General features: G+C 39.8%; 1 protein-coding gene across 4 annotated transcripts in view; it reads left to right on the top strand.

Annotated features, from left to right (window-relative positions):
- The window catches only part of nalcn (sodium leak channel, non-selective), a 75,981-nt gene extending 65,063 nt beyond the window's left edge, over nt 1-10,918 (top strand). For all 4 annotated transcript variants that reach the window (XM_086091748.1, XM_086091746.1, XM_086091747.1 and 1 more), the window contains 13 exons: nt 558-664; nt 742-816; nt 905-1,024; nt 1,105-1,173; nt 3,619-3,767; nt 3,847-3,940; nt 5,809-5,941; nt 7,296-7,411; nt 7,572-7,729; nt 8,995-9,145; nt 9,222-9,371; nt 9,463-9,580; nt 10,215-10,918. In XM_086091748.1, coding sequence (XP_085947874.1) covers nt 558-664; nt 742-816; nt 905-1,024; nt 1,105-1,173; nt 3,619-3,767; nt 3,847-3,940; nt 5,809-5,941; nt 7,296-7,411; nt 7,572-7,729; nt 8,995-9,145; nt 9,222-9,371; nt 9,463-9,580; nt 10,215-10,357 — 1,583 coding nt within the window. In that variant the 3' untranslated portion in view covers nt 10,358-10,918. The remainder of the gene's footprint in view (nt 1-557; nt 665-741; nt 817-904; nt 1,025-1,104; nt 1,174-3,618; nt 3,768-3,846; nt 3,941-5,808; nt 5,942-7,295; nt 7,412-7,571; nt 7,730-8,994; nt 9,146-9,221; nt 9,372-9,462; nt 9,581-10,214) is intronic.
- Nucleotides 10,919-27,787: the final 16,869 nt, after the last annotated feature.

The raw sequence follows: 27,787 nt of genomic DNA on the forward strand, positions 1-27,787 counted from the left end.
ACATCATTTAACAATGACTCAATTCAAGTGCATTTAAATCTGCTCTTATTGAATGGAACCTTGAGAGCTGCTGAAACGCACATGCTACTGACACCAGCTGAATCAGTCTGTTTTTCATGCTCACCCAAAGGCCCATTAGCACTACTCATTCACTCACACTTCTGCACACACTCCTGCTGGCACAATATCACTGCACTGAGCTTGCCCCATGCTCTGATGGTCGTAATTGAAGTGGTTGTAAATGAGCTCAGATTGACCAAGCCCAGTTTTTAAATACAGAGCTGTGGTGATTGCAGTTTTAAATCAATCTTAAAAATGTAACAGAACCCTTAAAATATGATGGAGATTGCAACTTCCTGGCCTGTTTAGCAAGTTGCTCCCTACTGCTTTAACACATGCAGCAGTCCTTGACTGCCATCCACAGGACACTACAGATACTCTACATGTATTCGGTATTGAGACCATTGCTTCTTTACATGTTCAATCATTCCAACTTTAATACTGTTATTGTTACAAAAACGAATAAATGTTTAAAGTAAACCTGATATTCCTAACAGAGAATGGGGGTTTCCGGGCCAAGATGTATGACATCACTCAACATCCTTTCTTCAAACGTGGCATTGCTGTGCTGGTGTTAGCTCAGTCAGTGTTGCTCTCAGTCAAGGTACATACAATCTCGCATAGACCGCCTTAATTAATACACTACTTTACATAAACTAACATGACCCTTCCATTTTTTAGTGGGATGTAGACGACCAAGTAACATTTCCCCTCGCCACCATGTCAGTGGTCTTCACTTTTATATTTGTACTGGAGGTGAGCCTGCTCGGTTGCATCCATTTCAAGTTGGTATTTACTGTTTAGATAATAGTCACTCGTGATCACGTCCTTTGTTGTTGCCTAGGTAACCATGAAGCTGATAGCCATGTCTCCAGCCGGTTACTGGCAGAGTCGACGGAATCGTTACGACCTGCTGGTGACGTCGCTCGGCGTCATTTGGATTGTGCTTCACTTTGCTCTCCTGGTTAGAACCGCTGTTTTTATGCTATGAAGCCACAGTTACATGCATTTTAAAAACCTATTACGTCGCTATTTTCTGTTTAGAATGCGTATACCTACATGATGGGCACATGTGTGATTGTCTTCAGATTCTTCACAATATGTGGGAAGCACGTAAGTGTTATCAAGCTGTTTTATTTTAATTGGAAAAATATTGTTGATAATCTTCTAATACCATACTTTTTTCCCCCTAGTGTTTATTAAGGGCTGAATTATTAAAAAATACAATAAAAAAAACTGCACATATCTCTGTCAAATCTGATCATATGAATGCAGTATTAGAAACTGTAATGCAAACGCAAAAGTCTTATCACGATCTGATCCAGATTACCGTACTAATTGGGCCGAAAACTAAATCTTACACAAAAACTTAGTTTAACATGTTAATTACATTTATATATCGTCCTTTCCTGCTTCTAAGGAAGGCAGCAGTCGTCGCCGAAACTAGTCAAGGTAAAGCACAACCTTTTTTTGTCTTAAAAAAGAAAAACTGCAGGACGATATACAAACCCAATTCCCAAAAAGTTGGGACACTATACAAATTGTGAATAAAAACTGAATGCAATTAAGTGGAAGTGCCAAATTTTAATATTTTATTCAGAATAGAACATAGACAACAGGTCAAAAGTTTAAACTGAGAAAATGTATCATTTAAAGGGAAAATTATGTTGATTTTAAATTCCATGGTGTCAACAAATCTCCAAAAAGTTGGGACAAGGCCATTTTCACCACTGTAAGGCATCCCCTCATCTTCTTACAACAGTCTGCAAACGTCTGGGGATCGAGGAGACAAGTTTCTCAAGTATAGAAATAGGAATGCTGTCCCATTCTTGCGCGTTTCTCTAACTGTTCAACTGTCTTGGGCTTTCTTTGTTGCACCTTCCCCTTTATGACGCGCCAAATGTGCTCTATTAGTGAAAGAAGTGGACTGCAGGCTGGCCATTTCAATACCCGGATCCTTTTCCTACGCAGCCATGATGTAATTGGTGCTGCATTATCGTGTTGAGAAATGCAAGATCTTCTGTGAAAGTGATGATGCCTGGATGGGAGCAAATGTTGTTCTCCAATCTGAATATACCTTTCAACATTGACGATGCCTTTCCAGATGTGGAAGCTGCCCATGCCACACGTACTCATGCAACCCTGTACCATCACAGATGCAGGCTTACAAACTGAGTGCTGATAACAACTTGGGTTGTCCTTGTCCTCTTTAGTCAGTATGACATAGCGCCCCAGTTTTCCACAAAGAACTTCGAATTGTGTTTCGTCTGACCACAAAACAGGTTTCCACTTTGCCACACTCCATTTGAAATGACCCCTGTCCCAGAGAAACGCCTGCGCTTCTTGGTCTGCTTTAGAAATGGCTTCTTCTTTGTACTGAGTTTCATCTGGAAACGGCGGCTGGCACGGTGGATTGTGTTCACCCACAATGTTTTCTGGAATTATTGCTGAGCCCTTTCTGTGATGTCCCTTACAGTAAGCATTCCTGTTTGCGGTGCAGTGCCGTTTAAGGGCCCGAAGATCATGGGCATCCAGTATGATTTTTCGGCCTTGACCCTTACACACAGAGATTGTTCCAGATTCTCTGAATCTTTGGATGGTGTTATGCACTGTAGATGATGATTACTTCAACCTTTTTGCAATATTTTGCTGGTAAACACCTTTCTGATATTTCTCCACTATCTTTCTGCCCAACATTGGACGAATTGGTGATTTTCTACCCATCTTCGCTTCTGAGAGACACTGCCACTCCGAGAAGCTCTTTTTATACTCCAATCAAGTTGCCAAGTGCAATTGACTTTTCCAGCCTCTTATTGCTACCTGTCTCAACTTTTTTGAGATTTGTTGGCACCATGAAATATTCAATCAACATATGTTTCCCTTAAAATTATACATTTTCTCAGTTTAAACTTTTGACCTGTCATCTACGTTCTATTCTGAACAACATATTGAAATTTGGCACTTCCACATAATTGCATACAGTTTTTATTCACAATTTGTAGTGTCCCATCTTTTTGGGAATTAGATTTGTAGACAAGATTGGTATTTGTATTTGTTTTTCCTCAAGGCTATTAAAAAAGCAGCATAAATAAAACGACAAAGAAAATAAAAGACTCTAGGCAGGATACATTTTAGTTCCTAGTTCCTACGCTGATTGTGGAGTCTGGAGAGAAACCGCACAATTCTCTCTTGAAATTTGCCAAAGTTCTTGCAGTGAGCTTTTAAATTGCTCTGGAATGCTTAATAGAGCTATTTTTAGGTTTGTCTTAAGCTGTTTACGGTAATTACATTTTACATAATACACTATTTAAGTGTAAATGTGGGAGAGTGTTGCATTGGGTGAAATATAACCTTTCAAAATAAGTTTTTAGAAGCAATGTTCTAAAGAAAACTTCTTTATACAGCAAAGTAGTTGAGACTAAAATAAATAACAGTACTCATCTGCTGCACCCAAGGACTGTGCTAATAGCCAGTATATTCTATAAGTTGATTAATCAGTTACCAAGAATTGTAAACCATCAATTACAGTAATCTATTGTTATGCATGAATATTTCCAGGTGACCCTGAAGATGCTATTGTTGACCGTGGTCGTCAGCATGTACAAAAGCTTCTTCATCATCGTGGGGATGTTCCTTCTTCTCCTCTGTTACGCCTTCGCTGGCGTTGTTCTCTTTGGCACTGTCAAATATGGAGAGAATATCAACCGGTAAGGTTTGACTTGAATAAAACAACTAGAGTAAGTCTAGTTATTCTGAGTTTTGGTCTGTCTTGCCACCACCTTGCAGACACGCCAACTTCTCCACGGCAGGCCAAGCTATCACTGTCCTCTTCCGCATAGTCACCGGGGAGGACTGGAATAAAATCATGCACGACTGCATGGTAAGTAAGCAAAAAGAGAGGAAGCTCAATGGCACTGACAGGGACTGTTTGACATTACATCGACTATCATTCTCCACTTTAACCTGTTTATATAAAAAATTTCAGTCCACAACATTAGTCACAGTTGCAATAATATCTTATATAACGTTACCAGTATATTACAATTCCTGCCAAATGAAAATGCAGATTAAAACAAAAAGTTTTTTAAAAAAAAAACATTTTTGATCAATCCCCGAAATCATCAGGAATCAAGGCAGACTGGGCAGAACAAATAAGTGGCCTAATTTCCCACAATATAAACATGGATGCACACAACATTGCAGAGTGGTCATAGAATCTAATGGAACACTAATTGTTCCCATAGCATACGATCAAGTTTCATCATACTGCACAAGGAAGGCTACGTTCACAACTGCAGGTCAATTTAGATGTTTTTTTCTTGCCCATATGTGACATGTATCTGATTTTTTAACGCAATATATACAGTACAATTCCGTTTTGTTTAGTTTGTGTCCAAATTTGACCCAGGCCACTCGCATGTATACAGTAATTTCTGGACTATAAGGCGCACCTGACTAAAGCCGTGCTAGCTAAATTTGGGGAATACTGGAGTTTGTTACGCATATAAGCCGCACACGACTGTAAGCCGCAGGTGTTTTAATGTTACCGCAACGGGTTCCCGCTACTTTCTTTTCCATAATGAGGGCGCAAATTGTCTCGCTCTCATTTTGTCTCTCCTACTCTTATTCGGGCTCACTTGGTTTGTTTTGCTCTGCCTGACGCTCTTGCACTTCCTTTATAGTGCGCCCCCTTGTGATATGATGGATAAGACGCACCTTTGTATTAGCCGCAGGGTCAAATGCAAGTGAAAAAAGTAGCGGCTTATAGTCCAGAAATTACTGTATATTAGTTATGACTGCAGTATGGACGCTCAGATCGCGCTCATCCGACCTATACAGTATCAAAAGCCAACTATACTTACGTTGCGAGAGTGTGGGAAACGGGCTCAGGGCAGATTACTCACGATTATCTTAGAGTAACAGTGTTGTTATTTCAACATTCTTTCAATCCCTCTTGAAACATAAAGCATAAAGTGGACATTTTATGATGCTCGTAATTATTCAGCCACGCAGAGGGTTCATTTGTGATGCGTATCCATGACGTGACATTATCTTTAGTAGGCATCTCCATAAAATCACAACATTGAGGAGTGATCGTCTGAATTCCCTAAAATATTCCTGCCTTATCCTGCCCCCCCTACTCGGTGAGTCTTCTCGTTGGTTGTGTTTGGTGGGAGGCTCTGACCAGGAGCGAAAAGAAGCTAGGAAGTTGCAAATACAAAAAATTAGATGAGGCTCTATACACGGGCCATATTTACTTCTATAAACACTGTAACATGCCCTTGTGTGTAGTGCACGCGTTTTACTCCATGTTGTTTTGTGTGCATGTGTGTGTCACTTCACTGAGAAATTCCATATTCATAATAAAAATCATTTAAAATTAGTTTTTGTTATGTAAAAGACTACATAAAAAGATTAGACTTAACACCAACAAAAAAAATCAAAATTGGGCAATATGCACTGCAGTGTGAACGTAGCGTAAGACACTTTAAATCATCTGAGAGTTTGATGACTGCTGTTTTGGTTAGCAACAGAGGTAAAATGGGTTTGACTGAGGTATTGTGGTTATATTACTAAAAAGCGAGGTGTCTATTTGAGGAAGGCTTAAGTCAAGTGACTATTTGTTGCACAATTAGTGATGAACGATATTTCATTTAGAAAAGATGCTGTTTTACCTTAAATCTAGTTTGGTGTTATCCTCATCTATGATGCCTTTAGAATTGTATGTGTGCATATTTTTTTCTTCAGGTGCAAGCTCCATTCTGCACCCCAGATAAGCACCGCTATTGGGAGACTGACTGCGGCAACTATGCCGGAGCCCTCATCTACTTCTGCTCTTTCTACGTCATCATAGCCTACATCATGCTTAACCTTCTTGTTGGTTAGTGCATGTATCTGTTTTGTACTGTGTGCCTCACCTCTTATTTGCAACAGAACGCAATCTATTCCCTGGCACTGGGCGACTGTCAAGTTTATTATTTCAAAACGCATTTTCTCATAGAAAGTAATTCATTCATTGCAGGCTCAAACTGCCACATTGATACAACCTTTGTTAACGATGCAGGGATTGTTTTAAAAACAAACAAACATTTTAACAACATGAATGATATGTCATAAAAATTTGAAAATAAGTTAGCCGTTTTGTAGTAAAACTAAAATAAAGCAATGCTACTTGCCAGACACAGAATAGAGACACAGCAGGAAGGCATTTGCAGAACAACACCGCCACCTAGTGGCATGCATCGCTGCAATTAATAAAGCAATCCTCCCCCTATGGTTTATGTCGGACTTTGCCATCAGTGATACTTTACAGTGTCAGTGTTGTAAAAAGAAAACAAGATCTCCATGTTAATCATTTTGATGCTCTGAGCTAAAGTCTCACAAGGTTTGTTGACGTCGCGCGTTTGAACCATTTCCTATTTTTCCTGTATTTAAGTCCCAATTGTATGCTTATCATAACACACAATTATTATTATTTTTTTGGTTGATCTACGCCATTCCACGGATTTCACTGTAGGGAGAAACTCAAGCCTTAAGCTTATTGTGTTTGTGTTGTGTTTATTTATTTACTTATTCAGTTACTCACTAGTTTTATTTTTTGACTGTGAGTTAGTTTACAACTTATTTTTAAAACTGTATGGATACATTATTCATGCACTCACACATTCACACTATGGTGGCGGTAAACTACTTTAGTAGCCACAGCTGCAATGTGTGTGAATTGCCTTGCCCAAGGACACAACGACACATGCCTTAGGGAGAGGGGGGCGGGGGGGTCGACCAACCGACTTTCTGGTTACTGAACGACCGTCTCTACACCTTGAGCCATGGCCGCCACAAGCAAAGAATATTAGAGTTATAAGTGTTTTATTCTGAATTCCTTTCCATTTGAACGCTTCAGTGCCAGCAAACGGGAGGAGGGAGCAATGTAGAATGATGACATGGCAAGATAAAGGAATACAGAGTTGAAGCACACAGCATGTATTCCTGTGGTTTAATGGACTGTGTTTATCATTCTGCCCCCTCTGGCTTGTAAGCAAGACACAGATGGCACTGACAGTTATTATTGGACTACAAGAGCTGTTGATCTGCTCTGCTACTTTCACAAAGGAGCAATCATATCATGACGGATAATGATAAACAAAAATGGAAGCAATAGCAAGGCTCAATAAGCAGTGTAGGAATTTAATCTTTCAAAGATGCTTAAGTGGAATATTTGTATCCTTGCGATGCAGCCATCATTGTGGAGAACTTCTCCCTGTTCTACTCCACCGAGGAGGACCAGCTGCTGAGCTACAATGACCTGAGACACTTCCAAATCATCTGGAACATGGTAGACGACAAGCGGGAGGTGAGCAATTACACAGCACAGGGACTGACAATTGAAAAATAGGCTACATGTCTTGTTAGTCAGCCCCTGATTTGCTATCACAACTCCCACGCTTCTCTGAAAACTTGGTATGAGTATTTTAGAGTGTGTCTGAGTAATATTTTTGTTCATTCTCCTACAGGGCGTGATCCCAACATCCAGGGTGAAGTTCTTGCTGCGACTGCTCAGGGGTAGGCTGGAGGTAGACTTAGACAAAGACAAGTTGCTCTTCAAGCACATGTGCTACGAGATGGAGCGACTACACAGCGGAGGAGATGTCACCTTCCACGATGTGCTCAGGTGACCATGACAATACTGTATAAAGTACACATGCACAACAAACCATTTGTGAACATTTGGAAATTTACTTTTAAATTATTCATTTAATTACATTAATATTTTTGGGGAATTAATTGATCATATTTGTTCAAACATAATAATTAAAGCATATGCATGTATTTCTCTATACCAAGCCAAGTATTATATTTTTTTATTTTTTTATTTTTTATTTTTTTGACAAATGTTAACAAACATAGTTCCTTATGCTTACACTTTGGGGTACATCATTGGAAACCATATTTGTAGATTGAATTAATTAAAAAAAGTAATTTTTCAATTAAAACTGCAAGTAAAAAAAAATACAGTAGTGTAGTAGTTGTTAAGAAGTATTTTGTGTTATTACAAACCACTGTAACATTACGTGCAGTTTGAAAATTAACACTGGTTAACTTTAGGAACATTCAGAACTGTAGCCTACCTAAATAATGGTTCAATTAAAATTTGAGATGTTTGATACCACTTTTTTTCAGACTGTACTCAAGTACTCAACTGTTAAGTAGTCACCAATACAAATACCAAGTAGTTATAGCACTAGTACTTTTGATTCATAAATTTTACAACAACAAAAAAGACAGATAATTAAAAAAAATTACAAATTAAAACAAAAAAGACATATATATCCTAATATAGCAAGTTAGCATGGTTTTATTGAACATATAAACATAATGAAAACACAAAGCACATTACAAGTATAAAATATAAATGAAGTAAAAAAACTAGAATAGGAAGAAAGAAAATAGTTTATATGTTCAATACAACAGAACTATATTTAATAAATGTACTGTTGGATTAAACAAAAACAAAAAGGTAAGCCACAGTAACATTATGCACAATTTAAACATTTATTGGGAATATACCAGCACTTGACTATTGCGCTTTGGTATAAAATTCTAGCCAGCCCAACTATTTCTGGCTATCATCGTCTGTTAAACATTCTGTTAGATTTTTCAAAACACAATCTGCTAGGCACGCTACACTCTCAAAACAAAATAAAGAAGTTAAAGTTTAAGGGAAGAAGATGTACTACTGCAGTACTGTGCAAACAAACAAAAAACTGACATTTGACATGACATACTTTTCATTAATATCTTGAAAACACATCACTCAAAACTAGAAAAGATTTACACTGAACAGCAACAAACATCAGTGAAGAAGGTTCACAATAGTAGTAAGTAAGCCTGTCATAATCGTGTATTTTGTGTGTCTGCCATTGTGTGTGTTGGCAGCATGCTGTCCTACCGCTCCGTGGACATTCGCAAGTCTCTCCAGCTGGAGGAGCTGTTGGCCAGGGAACAGCTGGAGTACACCATTGAGGAGGAGGTCGCCAAGCAGACCATACGCATGTGGCTCAAGAAGTGCCTCAAACGCATACGTGCGGTGAGTTCTCCCCACGCGGCCGCCGGAGCCGCCGCCACGGCATGTGTATGACGCTTTGTCCTCACTGTGTTTGCAGAAGCAGCAGCAGTCGTGTAGCATCATCCACAGCCTGAGAGAGAGCCAGCAGCAGGAGCTAAGTCGCTTCCTCAACCCCCCCAGCATTGAGACCACGGTACCGAGCGAAGACCACAACGCCAACAACCCAGACAACCCCTCTCAGCCTGAGGTAAAAGGCTGCTCGCTAGCATCCCAGCTTGACACGTCACACCAGCATCGGCAGGTGTACGCCGAACAAAGGATCTGTCCTCTTTGTTTAGATGAGTGGCCTCCAGCAGCTGCTCAGTCCCACCTTGTCCGACAGAGGAGGCTACAGGCAGGACTCCTCCGACCTGGGCAAGCCGCAGAGGAAGCTGGGACAGTGGCGGCTGCCTGCAGGTGTGTGTGTGGGCGCCTCGTTTGTCTTCACAGAATGCAAGCTGCTAGTGAGACATAGAGAATACAATTTATCCTGGCATGTCAGCACTAAAAGCTTGTTACAATAACAGAACAGGCTCACACTCAACACACCATTAATCAAAAAAAAATCAAATGTATACTGGCCCAAATTTGGATTTTCATTACAACTCTAAAATGTATACATTTTGTCACAGATTACAGATTAGGGATTCCATTCATTTAAATTCAGTTCATCAATAAATAAGATCCATCAACACACCTGATTGATGAACAAGATCGTTATCAGGCTTGTACAGATCTTGTTGATTAGCTGATAAATTGAGTCAGTTGTGTTTGAAGAGAGAGACATGGAAAACGGACAGGACAGTGACTCTCCAGGACCAGGGTTCCCTATCCCTGAAATAAGCACAGACAAAAAAGACAAAACATAAAGAAATCCTAAATAATAATTAAAAAAAAGTCTACAACAATGTTGGCTTCCTTATTAGTATGAGTCTATCCGCCAAGCACGATTGGAGCACCACTAGTTCACACATAATATGGAAAATTCAGAGTCTTTAATTATCATGAACATGAGTGAGTATTTTCTCATCTGGGTGTGCGTGTGTGTCAGGTCGCACCAGCGTCAAGTCTATCGTGTGCAAGATGAACCCTGTCAACGACGAGGCCTCCTCGGGGTCAGAGGTGAAAAAGTGGTGGACCCGTCAACTGACAGTGGAGAGCGACGAGAGTGGCGACGACCTCATCGACATTTAGGTGCATCCCAAAACTCTGCATACTTTTTTTATTTGGTTTTACATTTAATGAGACGGGATGCTTATCTGTTGACTCCTCACTGGATCAATGAAGATGTTATTTTTAATCTAGAGAAAGTATTTTGGCCAAACAGTGGCGTCAAGCTGATACCTCTGGGACACGTATTTCCTGTCCTCTACGAGTGTTGCTTTGTAGGCACATCTGGCAAGTGTGAGCGGCGAGGACACGCTGGATCGATGAAGGAAAAGCTGCTCTTGTTTGTGTATTCAGCTGCAAGGCTCTTTTCATGTCCCTTGTACTTTATTTAGCACATGAATATGGACTTTCTTATGGTTACTTTATACACTTCTAATTGGTAGGGAGAGCATATATAGTCGTGATGGGAATAAGAACAATGTGTTTAAACATATTCCTGGGCTGTATTTGCTGTTGCTTTGCAGCTTTACTCACATTGCTATTATTCTGTAGTGTTCACTGAAGAAAATAATACATTTATAACTGTGAATGTAATTAAATCTCTACAAATCTTCTAATTAAAGGCTTATTCTGCGTAGGCATTAATGAGAAGAAGTGTCCTTTTTTTATATATTTGTTTTGTAGTGTAATCACATTACTTTGGAATTCTTTACCTCCCTCAAGCTGGGGGATCTTTTAAATATCATTTAGCGCCACCTGCAGGACTCGGCAGTGCCGCTTAGTGGAAGTCAGCATTGCACAGTGTTGAGCAACAAGTGGTAAGTTGATAATGTCTTTTGAGTCTGGTATCATGATAATTTAGTTGGATTTTCAGAAATGCACTAAAAAAAACAACTCAAAGACTAACACTTTCCCAAATGAAAAATGGAGTCTTATGTGTTGTATATTGGAGATGACATCTTCAACTACCATTACATGACACGCTGACATGCAATCATGCTATGTTGTTTTCCTGTTTATCTCCCAAATAAGTACTTTCTAACTTGCATTGCATTCAATTAGCGTGCATTATACTTTGATGATGAAGAAATATTCATCCAACTACAGCACTGTACATCTGGGACGGTGATTCTATGCAAGGAATGCAGTTTGTTGCTGTGACAGGACCCGCATAAAGATGCACACAAATATGATGATGGACTTCCTCACATGAGCCAGATGATGATAAGCAAAGCAAGGTAAATCACGTTTAATAGACTTGGTCAAGTATGAACCTGCTGGTTAGGAATTCTTAACTCCACACTGCTGTGTGTCATTTGATTTGAACTGAATTATGATTATAATTAATTGTGCTAAAACTGCACTTAAATGAGTCACCATGTGCATTTATTTTCACAATTTAAAGCGGTCCCTATTAGGGTTGTTCCAATACCGTTTTTTATTCTCTGATACCCAATTTTGCAGTAGATGCCGTACAGATACCTAGGTTTTTTTTTCCAACATGAAAAAGCTGCCCTGCCATTGGTTCAGAGCATTCAAGTGCCAATAGAATATCTTGGCTCGGCATACCATGAACACGTCACACAAGAGTGAATGTTGTGCACAAGCAAGACACAAGATGCCTCTCTCTATACCGGTATCGGAACAACACTAGTTCCTATGTGTCTTGTCTGTGACAGTGAAATGACCTCTGCAGAACGGCTTACTCAGTGACACTTTTTCACAATCTGAAAATAAAAAATGATTTGTTTAATTTCACACTTGTTGGGTGGCCAGGCACTCCAGAGGCCAGCATATTTATATACCAACAATAAAAAGTCAATTTCACACGTCTCTTTTTAAGTTGTTTCTCACTGAGAAAATTACTGATGCAGCGAGCGCCTGCTGGCCTACAAGTCTTTAACACCACCCTGTACTGCAGGGGCTGGCAACATCCGGCCCATGGGCCAAAATTGGCCTGCCGCCAATTATATCTGACCCGCTAGATGGTGTTGATGAAAAAAAACTAATAAGGTAAGAATAACAATAGTCAAGGTATGAAAAGTTCCTTTCTATCATGTGGCCTTGTTTTGCTGCAAAATAATGTGCCGTTCTGTTTAAACTAATTTTGTTTGATGATGTTGTGTTGAAGCACTTCACTTCTAGGTTCATGTTATGCGACCAATTGGGTGCCTGTATTTACAAAACAGGCACACGATTGGCTCACAGGAGGAACAATGATGATTGGCTGACTGGCACATGTAAGTTTACTCCCGCGTAAACAAAAGGCAGCCATTAACGCTAGGAGCTACATTAATCTCTAGATTTAAAAAAACAAAAAATTGAGAGAAGTTGAAATTAACGTAAATTGAAGCATACGTCTATTATGGACACTTAACATACTTCGGAATCTAAGAGGACACAAACATACTGTACACCAAGTTGTCCTCTCTTTTTTGGGGGGTCAAATTGTTTTCAATCATTCAGGTTTGGTTTCCGAACCAGTTGACCAGTGTGCTAACATACATAGAAGCAAGCATTTCCCCCTTAACAAGGACCCTTGTTAGAAACATAATTAGTCCATTAAAGGGGACAGGCTCTTGGATTGTCCATTCAAAAGCCTGGTAATTTCACATGGAGAGCGTACGGGCCCTTGCTTGATAAGGAACATGAGGGAGCGCAGCAGAGAATCAGCTGCCGGTGGGACGCCCAGTCGCTCTATAGAAATCCTGACTTTTGGTGGCACATTCCAGGCCCTCCACGAGTGAGTTCTCTCAGCGACATATGGTCCTGTAGGGAAACAGTGTGACATCAGGCCTCGTGCTAATCAACTGTCTTTAATTTGCCCCTTTCTGCTCGGCCTTTTCTTCTACGCTGCCGTCGCCTCTTAAGCTCCACTAAGCTCACAACCGACTCATCAAAGCGCCACTCTTCTCTTCTCTTCTCATTTGAGCCCTGCGTGGTGTAACATTTGTGTCTTTTAATTGCCTCCGCGAAAGACGCCGCCTCATGTTGTTTTTCACCCACGCCCTTCCACCCGTCACTTTCCATCATGCATGTCCGCAGCTTACTTAAGGCACTTTGGTAATTGGCCAGGAAGTTCTTAAGTGCGGTGTCTGTCTGAGAGTGGAGATTACCTATAATTAAAGTCCACCATTGGCTGTGCAGGCTCGTTCCCCTCCTGGTGAGATGGTACTTTAAGAGCTTCACTATCACTTTGACTCTGCACACCTTTTCTCATTGCACTGACTTACAAAGCTACTACTCCAGATGTAAATTCTTGAAGGGTTGAAATCAGTCATTAATACCGTATTTCATCCAATATTGGCCTCCTAATACACACCATGCCTGAGTTAAAAAGCTTTGATACTCAGCTATTGGCCTAATAGACGGCTCGTCCCTATTAATCACCAAGTGCATCGTCCATTATTAATAGAACTAAGCATTGATACCATATATTTTCAATTATTGGATTTCTCTCCAATACACAAGCCTTGACCATAAAGCATTAATGAAGTCCATCCATACATACATTTTCTGAACCGCTTATTCCTCGTATTTCCTCAAATAGTGGCCTCTGCTCCAATAGACACTCTGTCTCGGGTAATAGCCTACTACATCACCTCATTATTCACTGTGCATTTCCTCAAGTAGTGACCTCTGCTCCAATAGATGTTGTCCATTCATTGTCAATGATGCATTAATGCTTTGCTCCTTTACAGTATATGATGTGCCCCAATTAAATGTGGCATCCACTCTTTACAAATGTAGCATTGTATTTCATCAAATAGATGTAATCATCTGGTGTGTTGACTACTACGGGGATGGCGTGGCTCAGTGGTATAGGGGTCGTCTCCCAACCCATAGGTTGTGGGTTTGATCCCACGCCATTGTGATCACGCCGAAGTATCCTTGATCAAGATACTGAACCCTCAGTTGCTCCTGATGCTGCGTCATTAGTAGGTGAATGTAGTTGTCTCTGCCCCTCACCACATGCCAATGGGCTTGATGACTGTGCCTTGCTAAATGCAGTGTGAAAAGGGCTTAAGGGTTGCGGGTGAGCTGGAGCCGATCTCAGCTGACTTTGGGCGAGACTCTGTTACACTCTTGAAATGGTCACTATAGCCAGTCGCAGGGCGCATGCCACAAACAACCATTTGCACTCACGTTCACACCTACGGAGAATTTAGTCTTCAATTAACTTTACATGCATGCTTTTGGAATGTGGGAGGAAGGCCACTGTGCTGCAGCAGTAATACCATATTTCCTCAAATACACAATACTGTAATTGATGTTGTACCCTAATTAATCACCAGATGCAGACAAGGCATCAGTAAAACCTGACCTTTACAAAGTTTTTATAATTGTCATATTGTATGACAATCATGAGAAGTTGAATAATAATATATGTATTAAATGGATTATTATATTGCTTTATGAATTATTCAGGAATAATGTCGTTCTTAGCTTTATAGATGAAGTGGGAATCAGCCGCTTGTATCGCATGTCAACATCCCTGCCAGGTCCGGGCCTGATCCCGTCCATGCGTTTCCCAACAGATGGAATACTACAATAATTTGGAAAAGTAGCTAATTATTTTAGCAGCAGGTGGGAAAAGCAATTAACAACTGGCATAATGTGTTGATTAAAATCCATTCTGCTCTAAAATGAAAGTAGAGAAGCTCGCTTGTTTTCCATTCTATCGCTTGGCGTTCATCCACTGGCCGCAGCTGCCACTCCCCGAAGACCAAAGTGTCACTTTTTGACCTTGCGCTTTTGGCTTTTTTTTGTGTGAGGTCGCTGCACAAGCATCGCCTTTATTTTGACACTTTTTCCTGTAATTAAAATCGACAGTGTATATTAATTTGTAATGTAACTTACTGAAATTAGCAGCTTCACAGCCATTAGGGTGCTCGTAAAAACTCTCGAACGCACTACTGAAATCCTCACCCACACACATAACAGAAATCCTTTTAAACACGTATGATAATTGTTCTACATAGCAAATCCAACGTTCAAAATTCTTGAGACTAAAAATGATAAAACTCCATTTAAGATGTCCAGCAGAATAATTAACATCCACAATATTATCATTTATCATAATAGTTTTTGGGAAAAATACATTGTTCTAAAAATGTTGTAATTGTGACAGGCGTAGGGGAGTGACCCACATTGATCAGATAGGGTGGAAATAGCTGCAGATGATAATATAAACTGTGCTGGCACACAGCATTTAAGCACAAATACTTAAGCAACCTTGTGGAATTGTCATTCAAATAATTTTATGATGGCCAGATTGTTAGTTGATCATTTACCAATCAATATCGGATAAAGACAGAGAGCAACATTGTAAAAAACATTTTTTATAAAAATAACTAAATAAAATGAGTGAGACTATATAAAATTCCAGTGTTAAATGTGATGCTGTGGAAAATTTGGGTGCACCAAAGAAAAAAGTTGACGCACTAAAGCAACCATTGTAAAAAGTTAGTCTAGCACCCTGCCTTTTAGTTTTATTTTGTTTTTGACAGGAAAAAAAGGCTTTCTCTCCTCATTGTTGGAACAAAAAAAAAAAAAAATTCAAGTCATCTCCAAAATGTAATTAAAAATCCTCTTTCATGCTTGACATGTACCCCCAGGTTTAGACCACCGTGTCCTGTGTAAATGCCATCTCCCAAAAAAGTCATTTTCGATTCGTGCGCCAGTCGATTGCCACCCCACTGAACACGGAACACCGAATGAGACAGCGCACTTTGTCTCCTGTGCAGCAAAATCTCATTTTCACTAAATACCTAATCAGTCCTATTCAAGTGACTCTGGTTGCCTGCTTCCCTACTTGTACACCTGGCTCCTTTAATTACAGGGCCACCGGAGCTTTGTCTGATCTTGCAGGCGAGCTTGAAATATGGGTCGAAATTTCACCCAGAAATCATACGTGCTTAAACCAATTCAATTACCCAGCGATCAAAGCAGAAAAGCCTGTAATTGCAGTGAAAGGTTACCTAAGACTTCATGCGCACATGGAGGGTATTATTAGCACGAAATAATGCATACCTGCAGGGGGTGCTGTGCTCAAACAATTAAATTTCCCCGCAGAGAGCAATCTTACAGATCACTGAGGAAGCGTTTTTAATGTGACTATGTATAGCCCTTGGTGAGACATTACCTTATAATTTTGTGTTTTTAATTCTGCTATTATGCTAAATTGTGCATGCATATGGTCGTTTGTGAGTGAGGGAGCAGAAAATGGATGTGACATTACAGGGGAAATCACATAATAAAAGGTAATGGCAGAAGAAAGTGGCTTTATGAGCACCAGGGGAAAATATGTCAAAATGAGAATGTGACATGTTTAGAAGTTTCAAAACAAGCAAGTAGGTTAGTGAAGATGAGAAGCTAATATTTGACAAAAGGATAATGTAAAACAGTTTTTTTTTAAGAAAGAAAAAAAAACTGTTACAATTTAATACCTGTATGTGATCAAATCTACCATGAACCGAGACAACGTGCTCCCCAAAATAAAGTATTTAAATCCAACCACATTCTTTGTCGAAACATCCTTTACTCTTTTGCATCGAAAGCTAACCAACCAATGTTATAGACAGTCCTAAACCAGGTCCAACACACCCAAAGCTCATCAGCAAGGTCTGCATAAGCCTGATAACGATCCTGTTCATTGGAACAGTGTTGGAGCAGAAAAAGAAACATCCACAACCTGCAGGAATTTCGCTCTCGATGACCAAGTTTGGACACTACTGTATTAAATGATTGCATATTGATTTAACCTTGTGACCAATTACTTGGACCACCAGCTTCTGTCTCTGTCCCGGCTGATTAAATAATTTGCTGTGATGCTGTCATGGCAAATATCCAAAATCATCGTCTTTTTTTTTCCAAATCAGATCTTCACTGTCTGGAAAAAAGAATGTGAGTCGAGTCGAGCCGAGCATAACATCACACAAACCATGAAGGACGACGTGATTATGTCTTGCGTTGACTTTTTGATTGTATTTGATTCTGTTTGTGCGTATCGTACGTGTGATCTGGGTTTCTTGATCAATAATGTGCGACAGGTGACAAGCGCAAGGTTACATTCGTTAAACAAACTTGATTGTACTACGGCGTCTCTTTTCGCATCCCAGTTGGCTGCATAAAACAGACAAGAGAAAGAAAATTGCAATTGTCAGCTTGCACCTGAGCTGTCACAAACCATCAAATCTTGCTGTCTTTGGGGAATTTGTCTGGCGTGCCATTCGCTCTCTTCAATAATGTCAGACCATTGCCACTCTTGTTAGTGGTGTGCCATACTGAAAATGTTGGCACTGATCAAAGTATATCTGCCTAATTCCCTCTCATTCATCCATGCACAGTGAAGGACTAACCGTACACCCTGCAGAGGAAACTCATTTTGGCCGCTTGTATCTGTGATCTTGTTCTTTTGGTCTTTTGGTCTCTGCCCACAGCTGGTGAAAGTGGGAACGTTGATCGACTAAATCGAGCGCTTTTTGTCTTAACTCCTTCTTGACCACGACAGACTGATGCACAATCTGCATCGCTGCAGACACGGCACTAATCTGCATGTTGATCTCTCTGAATAAAGTAATTGAAACTTTAGTGGTTGGCTCGAAAAATATTTAAAAAAATATATAGGTCTAGTTCAGTTTTGCATGATGGGAAGAAACTTATTTTGAGACCCACATATCCTAGATTAGGTTAGATTTGGTTTTCAATGTGACCAGAAAAATAAATATCCTTTTTTTATATATATATATATATAAAAGGGAAATTTCAGACAGAATCTGCCACTAGGTTACATATTCATAATTACATATTATTTGTGCTCTGTTTGGATTGAAGCTCTCTTCTTTATACAGCTGTACTGTCTCGCTCATGTGATACCGAACAGAGTAAAGCTCTTCTAACGCACACTGCACCCACTCTGTATGAAAGAAAATGTGCGGTTTCCAGCATGCCCATATTTGGAAATGCAGATATAGCAGCCTATATAGGAAGTAAAAACTGTGATTTTGCTGCCGGTTAGCGCACCTCGAAAATATGTATTCTTCATTGTTGCAAAAGATAGCCGCAGAGAAAAACTAATGACTCAGCGGGAACTTGTGGAATTTAAAAAAAATGTTTAAAAGCAAAGTTTAAAAAAAAATACTTACATCAGACATGAGCTGTTAAAATCCAAAATACTGAGGCAATTTTATTGATATTTTCAGAGGTTAAAGTGGACAAAGACTTGTACTTGAAAGTTTACGTGGGGTATGTAATCTTTTGAGCACAACTGCAAATGTAGAAAAGCTAAATGTTGCTTTAAGTCTTAAGTTTGGACCGTTTGTGTCTTCTCATCAACATTGTGCCTGCCTTCAGCGACACGCCCACCGCTCTGTGATTGGCTGGAGGGGTAAACATGGACTCTCCGCCCAGAAACATCCCTCTTATGGCAAAACACAACAAAATGGCAAAATACAGGCTAGGGGGTGGTGGTTGATGACAAAATCTGCTCCACACAACAGAATCCCAGAGGTGTTGATTGAGAAGGATTTCATGTGTATACATCCAGTGTTTATTTCTGAGTGAAAACTTAAGACCCCACCTTTAATGACATAAAAATGCTGTGAACTGTCACCAAAATTCACATACACCTCTCTATTCATGTCAACTTCAACCTCTGAAAATGTCATTACAATTGCCACAGTAATTTGGATTTCATGGGCAGAAAGCCTTTTTCTTAGCATACAATGCAGTCATAAGTTGACATACCCCGAAGGTATGTAAACTTTCAAGCACAACTGTAAGTAGAGATGTGAGTTTTGTTCACGGTTCAAAGCATTTGTGTGTCAATAAGTGACATTTAGATTTTGCCTTTGTAAATGTCATTGTCTTCCATTATCCCGATGAAGATGAAGAAAAACAAGTGTAGGGCTCCTACTAATTACAATAACTATATTCAATGTAATGGGCAATTTTATTTTTAGTTTGTTTGTATTTGTTTCTACGTGAGCCTGACAAAATATGGCTTTAAGTTTGGGGACTGCTGATCCACATACTGGAATCCCACAATCATGCCACTTAAACACCATGACATAAGTACTTGACACAGCTCCAAATTCAACCACTTGTAGGGAAATATGAACTACAAAGCACTGTTGGTCCAGCGATTAAAAGAACATCACACCAAGAAATAAAAGACATAGACTCATTTATTACATATGTTAAGTGGGTTTACCAACATAAAAAGGGTGACGTTAACAGATATTTCCGTCTTGTACACACAGCAATGACTGTCACTGCGGGCTGATTAACTCTGTCTTTCTCTCTCACACACACACACACACACACACACACACACACACACACATTCTGGAACACTAATGACTCATAAAGCTCTCGCTGCCACCTCAACTTGACAAATGGCAAATGTCAGCGGCATATTCTCCCGGTAGGCATAATTTTATTAAGTGCAAATATCACTGCGCTCCTTAGGAGACACTCAAAGGTTAGAGCAGCAGCTGTAGCGGGTTTCATGTGTGTTAGCTGGGCTCCCTCGAGTTGATGGACACAAGCAGTCAAGCATGTGGAGGGACGCGCTTAACTAAATGCAATAAGCAAAGATCATGTTTATTTAAAAGCCTCAGACAAAAAGCTAAGGTAAGGACTGGTGGCGTATAGATCTTTCTTTTTTTTTTTTTTTTTCGTTTATTGGCCGTGGTAATTTGTTGACGCACTCATCCATGCACAGTCTTTATGTTTAATGCAGACTTCCAGAGGGGAAAGAAGGCTCGGATGGTGTGGTTTTTTTCCCCCTTTGGAAGTAGAATGACAGGCCATGTGGGGGGGGGGGGGGGGGGGGGGGGTTTGCCCAGAGAGATTAGCTTACACCGCTCAGTGTGAGAGCTGGGGGTTGGTGAATATAAACAATTAAATCTTATTGGTGTTCGATACACCTGCCCTAATGATTGACACTTCCTCTTAGTCATTTTTGCTATATCAGACAAACGTCCCACATGCCTGCGCTCTTCAGAGAAATATTAGTAGATTTTAGATTTTGGACAGAATCATGCGGAAGGACATGTGGTATGTCTCTAAACGTTACAGCCATGTTATCAGATCAACTCAAGGACATATCACAATCTGTCTCTCATCACGTTTGGCAGCAAAACAATGTACAGTAGATTGATTTGAATAAATGGTGGAAAAAACATATCTTATAAATTATTATTATTATTAATATTATTGCTAATAATAATAATGAAGCGGCATGGTGGCTGACTGGTTAGCACGTCCGCCTCCCAGTCCAGAGGACGTGAGATCGAGTCCGGGCATCGGCCTTCCTGGGTGGAGTTTGTATGCTCTCCCCGTGCTTGCGTGGGTTTTCTGCGGGTGCTCCGGTTTCCTCCCACATTCCAAAGACATGCATGCCAGGTTAATTGAACACTCTAAAATTGTCCATTGGTGTGATTGTGAGTGTGGATGGTTCTTTGTCTGTGTGTGCCCTGTGATTGGCTGGCAACCAGTTCAGGGTGTACCCCGCCTACTGCCTGAAGCCAGCTGGGATAGGCTCCAGCACCCCTGCGACCCTTGTGAGGATAAGCAGTTAAGAAAATGGATGGATGGATAATAATAATGGTGATAATAATAATAATAATTGTATACAAGGGAAATCTAGACAGCAGTATAAAGGAGCATCACTGTTCCTAAAGAGCTGGAAATGTACTAGGATACATTAAATGAAGTAGTTCTTTACAAACGTTGCAATCAGAACATGTAGTTAGCCTTGTAGCTTCACGTTATTAGCATAAGATTAGCATTTTAGTTAACAAGCTAATAGCTGCATATCATTATTTTACGAATCATTCAACTCACTTTCCAAAACTGGCCAAGTATATTAACAACTTATGTTCTGCCCAGTGATTGGACAAAATTGGAGAAAAGCATTCTAAACAAGACTAAAACAAACTTTTTTTGAAGGGGGTAGACGCAACCAATAACTGACAGTAGGGGCAACAAGTCACCGTCAATCAGTTGTCACGCCCTGAATGTCTGGGACTTGACATGAGTTGCATTGTGACAGCCGTCATCCTAATCCGAGAGGCAAACCTACGCTGGCCCGAGCCCTGAAAGGTCCGAACACGTGTGGGCAAACACATCTCCCTCTGTGATGCCCGTTTACGTAAAGGTTTTACCTCTGCTGTTTTTATTTTAGGACATCCGAAACGTCAAGCTCCTTTTCTATGTTGCCAAAGGCTATTGACCTCGAGGGAAGATGAGGTTCTACATCTTTGCAGCAAGTCTCACCTTGAGATTTCATGATGAATAAGTATCACAAGTCACTTTGTTTCAAATGGAATGGTACTTCTGAAAAGTTGACTGTTGGATGATATTTGATGGCTGCTGGGGGTCTTCTTGGATCAGGTTGTGTCTTTTTAACTATGCAAATATTTGTCTGTATACAGTGTCTGCCCACCAGGGTTAATATAGTTTTGGAATTTTCCTTTTAGTTAGTTTTTATTGTGTTTTTAATTTTGTTAGTTTTAATTAGATTTCAGGGTGGTTCTGTTAGTTTTTTTTATTAGTTTTAGTCATTTAAAAAATGCTTAGTTTTAGTTAGATTCAGTATTAGTTTTAGTTTTAGTTATTTTAAATATGTATTATTTGTGCGCAATATTTAATAAATGCCATGACAGGCGAGCCGAGCCAAAAGTCAAGCAGACAAATTTAGCATTTTTATTTTATTTCATTAAGGAAATCTTTTTTGAATTTTAGTTTTAGTTGGGTTTTTTTTGTTAGTTTTCATTAACTAAAATAAATAATAAATAAATAAACAACCGAGTCAATATGTTCTCTATTTCTGAAAGTATGTCTGTGAGTGGAACATTCTGAATAGGCTGGGTGAAGATCTGAAAAACATAACAGTCATAGGCTTATCATCACATAAAGAAATCAGTCAAAAAATCAGCATTGTACACCATCTGCAAAAACATCTGCGCGCTTCTTTTAAACATACACACACAGCTTCCACTTCCCAGCTGTTACACTATGTACTGGCAGCTCCTCAGGGTGTGTGTCTGCACTTGACACGAACCCCAGTATCACTACTCTATTTGGTTCATGCTCTCATTCTCCGTCTCTCTCCAGAAGCGTTGCTGTACCATAATGTGACAGGCTGTCAATCATCTGGGGGCCTGAGGGGTGCCGTGGTGACAATAACGTTTTAGGCGCAACACTTTTGTGAGCATCACCAGGGAGAAGGCAACAGCAGGGATCACATAGCAGACCAGGTCTCTCGTGTCTCTTTTTTTTCCCTTTCTCAACCAATCTCTCGCTTTCCTTATTTTGACCTCTTGGATGGAAGCAGTTGTCGGGCTTGGAGTGGATAATCTCACCATCCCTCCTATCTTTCCACCCAGGGGCCAACACTGGGCAAGCTGCTGGCTGGGTGCTGCCACTCTTCCACTCTGAGTCGCGATGTGTTGTGATAGCTCTGTCATTTAAGGGGCCAAAGACACCTGTGGAGTCGTTGGGTTAAGTTAATGGAATAGGACAGGATTTAATATCTGTGTCTGGCTGAGGGCAAGTGAGTGTGGCTGTTTGGACGGGTATGAAGTATACAATCACGAGTTAAAATGTTAGCTATGCCTGCACACCTTTTGACAAGCTATGAAGTAGGCCTACACACGTCTACCAGGTCCTCAGTTGTTGACATTAGGTACACATGCACTGGCAGTCTTGAGCCATAGCTAGTTAGATTGGTTGGTGCACTTGCTGGGTTTCGTTACTTTGCCAAAGGTTTCACTAGATAAATACATTATTATTTTATAGCCGTATTTCAGTGTCATTTGTTGAAAAAGAGCAATAGTGATCAACCCACACAAGCACACATCACACAAATCCAAGTTTGTAAACAATAATTATGAGGCACAGTGGATTAGTAATCCACTATGAACATGTCAACACAAAACCTGGAAATTCTGCGTGCGTAGAGGATAGAAATGTTCCATTTGAATGGGCTGGAAATGACATCCGTTAACTCCATATAGTCATGGCTGTCATGAATATCTCAGTGTATGGATACTTTGACTCATTATTCCAGCTAAACAAAAAAAATATATAGATATATTTCTCTGCAACTTTTATGTTTCTGAGAACATGTGAGAGCATTTTGTGAAAAATCTTTCACAAAAGGTCACTTGGTCCACAAGGTCCTTTTCAATTTATTGATCAAAAGGTCAAGCTACAAAAGTATTGCTGGTGTGGGGCTGAAAATTTGTACTTCCAAAAAGGCATGTTTGTACAACTATTATCTTTGCATCATCAAAGAGAGAAAGCCATTTTCAACACTTTAAATTTGTCAATTATTTGTAAAAAATAAAATAAATAATAATAATACTGACACGTGGACTGACTAATAGTATCGATTGGTGAACATTTTAAAATGTTTTCTGAATTGTGACTTATGATGTTTCGGCCGAACGCCAGCCATATGCTCCAAATCTTCTGAATGATTGCATCCTTGTTGAATTCCCTTTCCAACAGTACTTCCTGATATATAAGTGTTCAAAGGAAGCCGGGCACGCCCCTTTCTACCTGAAAATGTCAAAATTCCGAAGGCTGTAGCTCCCAAACCCCTACTGTGATTGACCTAAAATTGTAGATTTAGTGTTGTGCCATCATTATCAATCAACAAGTAAACCACGTTTCATTAAAATCCAAATCTGCTTGGTTAAACCCACTGGGTCATTTGGCATGGAACAGCCTCCTATGGGGAAACGGCTCAAACCCAACATTTTGTTATAAAATAAGACAATAGAGATAAATTTAACATTTTACTCATCATTAACCGTATCCTATTTATCCTTCTCATCTAAAAATAGATGTAAATATATTTAAAAATATTTTTATAAGGTTTCATTGTCATTATTTAACTTTTGTCTTATTCAAGGTGACTTGGCAATGCTGGGGTGGAACCCTAGCACCACTGTTATGATGTTTGATCCCCGCTCTCCCCCAGTCATGTGTCATTGTGTCCTTGGGCAAGGCACTTCAAACACATTGCCTCCAGTACTACTCACACTGGTATATGGAAGGTGTGAATGTTTGGTGGTGGTCCGAGGGGCCGTAGACACACTCTGGCAGCCACGCTTCCGTCAGCATGCACCAGGGCAGCTGTGGCGACTTAAGTAGCTTACCGCCACCACAGTGTGAATGCAGTGCAAAAATTATATATTCATTCCATTGTAAACCGTCTTTGAGTGTCTAGAAAAGCACTATATAAATCTGATGCATTATTATTATTATTATTATTATTACACCAGTGCTTCCCAACCTTTATTGAGCCAAGGCACACATTTCACATCAGAAAAAAAAAATCACAAAAAGCGGATATACATGTTAATTGTGTGCCTTGCGTCATACTAGTTTTCGCTGTTACTGTTTGTGGTTGCCATAGATAAATTACCCAAAACAGATTTTTATTAGAAAATATTTTTTGTCAATTTGACATTGGATAATTTCCCCCGACACACAGGTTAAAAATCACTGATGTACCTGTATATAAGCCTAATGTTGGGTAGACCTGCACACATTTCTGACGCATATGAAATACAAATTCATCTGCAAAATTGTTAACGTACACTTGCACATTTTTCAACAGTTATGAAGAGTCCACTCATCTGCCGTCACTTCAGGTACACCTGCTCACATTTTGGTGTGTATTAAGCTCATCCACCATAAAATTCAGTATGTTCGTCAAATTTATTATCATTATAGATCCTGCCTGATGAAGCTAACCCATTGCAACAGGGATGAAAAAACGCTATAGTGATGTATAGAGCAAAAAAATAAAATGTGCACTCTGCACAAGTGTACTGCTGCTATGCCATGGCAGCAAAATGTAAATCTGATGGGATCAGATGCCTTCCTGCAGTGGGCCTCGCCTGGCGTTCCGATGGACGCCGGTCCCCCAGGTGCTCGTCTTGATGTGAGAGCCCTTATCAGAGAGGATCACCGTCGCCACCTGGCTGTCCTTCGGCCTCACGTAGAGAACAAAAGAGTCCTTCAGCAGAAGCTGAAGTCGTCTCAATGCGCGTAATGGCAGAATGGAGTTTGAAATGCTTTGCATCATAGAACATACTGTATACAGTAGCCTACTGCATGTTAACGACTATGGATTTTCTTGAGGCTTAAGTCAGAGGAGACACTATCAAAGCTGACATTTTTCCCCAGTAACATGACTGTCAATTGCCTATATTTGCAACATTCCACAAAAATTTGCAAATGTGAAAAAACATTTCCAGCTCTGACATTTCACATCTGAATGGACACACATTTTGAGCTCTATTTTTCTGAGGCAGCTTCTGTGTTTTTGTATCAGCTCAACTCATCTTGCTGCATGTGTTGGCAAATTTGGCTACTAAGCAGTGTTTTGGAGATGCTGGATGAGTTTTTGGTGTCAAATTTTCAGCCTCAATTTGGTGGCAGAAAGTCAATTTACACCTTACTCAGACAACATCTAAGTGGCTGGCACAGCTCTCTCAGTTTTACAAAATTACCATCATTGGGTCTAACCTGCCTCCACGTAGATGTTAATCACAATCTTTTCTTAACCCCTTCAGACTTGCATTTTTTCTGATGGGTATTTTTTTTTTTTTTTTTTATATATATATATACTGATTTTGACTCTTTGCTATGGAAGCCCATTCCCGGCAGTAAAAAAAAAAAAAGTTTTTTGTTTTTTTTCCTCCACTGTCAGAGGCCGGTAGAAAAGCTCTTCAACAAAAAACAAAACAAACAACAAATAATAATAATAAAATACACTGGCTGAAATGTGCTTCTGACAGTAAGAAAAACAACAACTTTTTTTTTTCATTATTTTTTTTAATGGCGGGAAAGGAACAACATGGGATTTTTTGGGGGTGTTATCTCGTGTTTTTATGAACCAGAAGTGTTGACATCATCCAAATTATGCACTCTAAACACAGTTGGGACAAAAGTAACACAATTATGGATCAAAAATACCGATCCACTATATGGGTCGATTTGACCCAACTTTGAGTCAAGTCATAAGTATTGGTCAGATTCTTTACTTGGGTCAAAAATTGTGTCATTTTATATAAAACAACCCAGAAAGTTGGGTCAAATTGAGCCAAGTAGAGGATCGGTCCCTTTTTTAACCAATAGTTGGGTTATTTTTGACCCAATTGTTTTAAGAGTGTGCGTTTTTATTGGTTTAGACATGCAAATATGTCATGTCCACTGCAATCATCTATGCGTCCGAATTATTTTATGAATGAATACCACTCTGGTCTTATGGTGTATAAGGTGCAGTGGCAAGCAATGCGTCCAATACCCCTCTTATGTAGCACAATCATTTAACCAAAAGTATACATTTATCAGTACAATAAAGTTTCAGCTGAGTGTCATGTGGTCAGAGAATTCTCCCACTGAGTTTATAATGAGCTCATCAAGGTGTCGCTGTGCAAAAATAATACTTTAACTTGAGAATGCTGACTTTGCACGTATCCGTCATAATCATTATTATTAGAATATGTCAACTCATCGGACATCCATTTTGTCTCTTTAAGTGATGGTCTCCGTGCCCCTGCCTGCTGCGTTCTCCCTCATTAATGCCAGCTATTCTCCGTCTTCCTCAACTGTGAAGGCCGCCACGCCACAACTCCGACCAGGACGGAATGACTTGTTTGCTTTCACGGCTCATTAACGAGCAGGCGGCTCACAGCCTTTACTCAAGTTGACTGCAGCGGGCAACTCGTCTTCCTCTCGGCGCTGTGTGGATGTGAATGGATGTTACAGCAGCAGCTGTCATTGCACTTGTAGTGCATGTAACATCAGCTAAGTGACAGCACTGGTGGTGGCATCGCAGCTGAGGGAGGGATAGTTGCAATTAGCATGATCACGTTTTAATACGATCAACATGACTGCATGGTAAAAGCTTTGCAGCTCTGATTCTCCAATATGTTTGGACGGAGATGATAGAAGCTTCTTGGTAAATGGCAAATGGGGGTGATAAAAGTACACATAAAAGCAGAAGAAAAAAAAATCTGAAAAACGGGGGGAAATTTAAAAAAAAAAGGGATAGGAAAAAAAAATACTCCGAAAAACAGAATTTTTTATTTTTTTACCTCTGAACTCCAAGTGACTTGTTGCAGACTCACTAATAGCGGACACTTTCCCGCATACCTCCAATGTATACCTAACTATATCACTTACTGGCTCAGTATACAAACATGTACAGAAGAGAAACATGCCAATCGATTGGCATACTTTTAGTAAGCTAACAGTTACGTTGCTACGGAAGCGTATTGCATGCGGGAAAGTGTCCGGCATTAGCGAGTCTGCAATAAGTCACTTGGAGTTCAGAGGTAAAAAATAAAATAAATATAGAGATACAAATGCTCCGAAAAACAGAAGCTGGTGGTTTGTTTTTCTGAATATTTTTTTCAGTTGTTTTGAATAATTTATTCCCCTGTTTTTCTGAATATTTTTTTCTGAGTAATTTTTCCTACTATT

Source organism: Leptonotus elevatus, chromosome 12, assembly GCF_054856555.1.
Source record: "Leptonotus elevatus isolate MCC_2025b chromosome 12, RoL_Lele_1.0, whole genome shotgun sequence".
Lineage (NCBI taxonomy): Eukaryota > Metazoa > Chordata > Actinopteri > Syngnathiformes > Syngnathidae > Leptonotus > Leptonotus elevatus.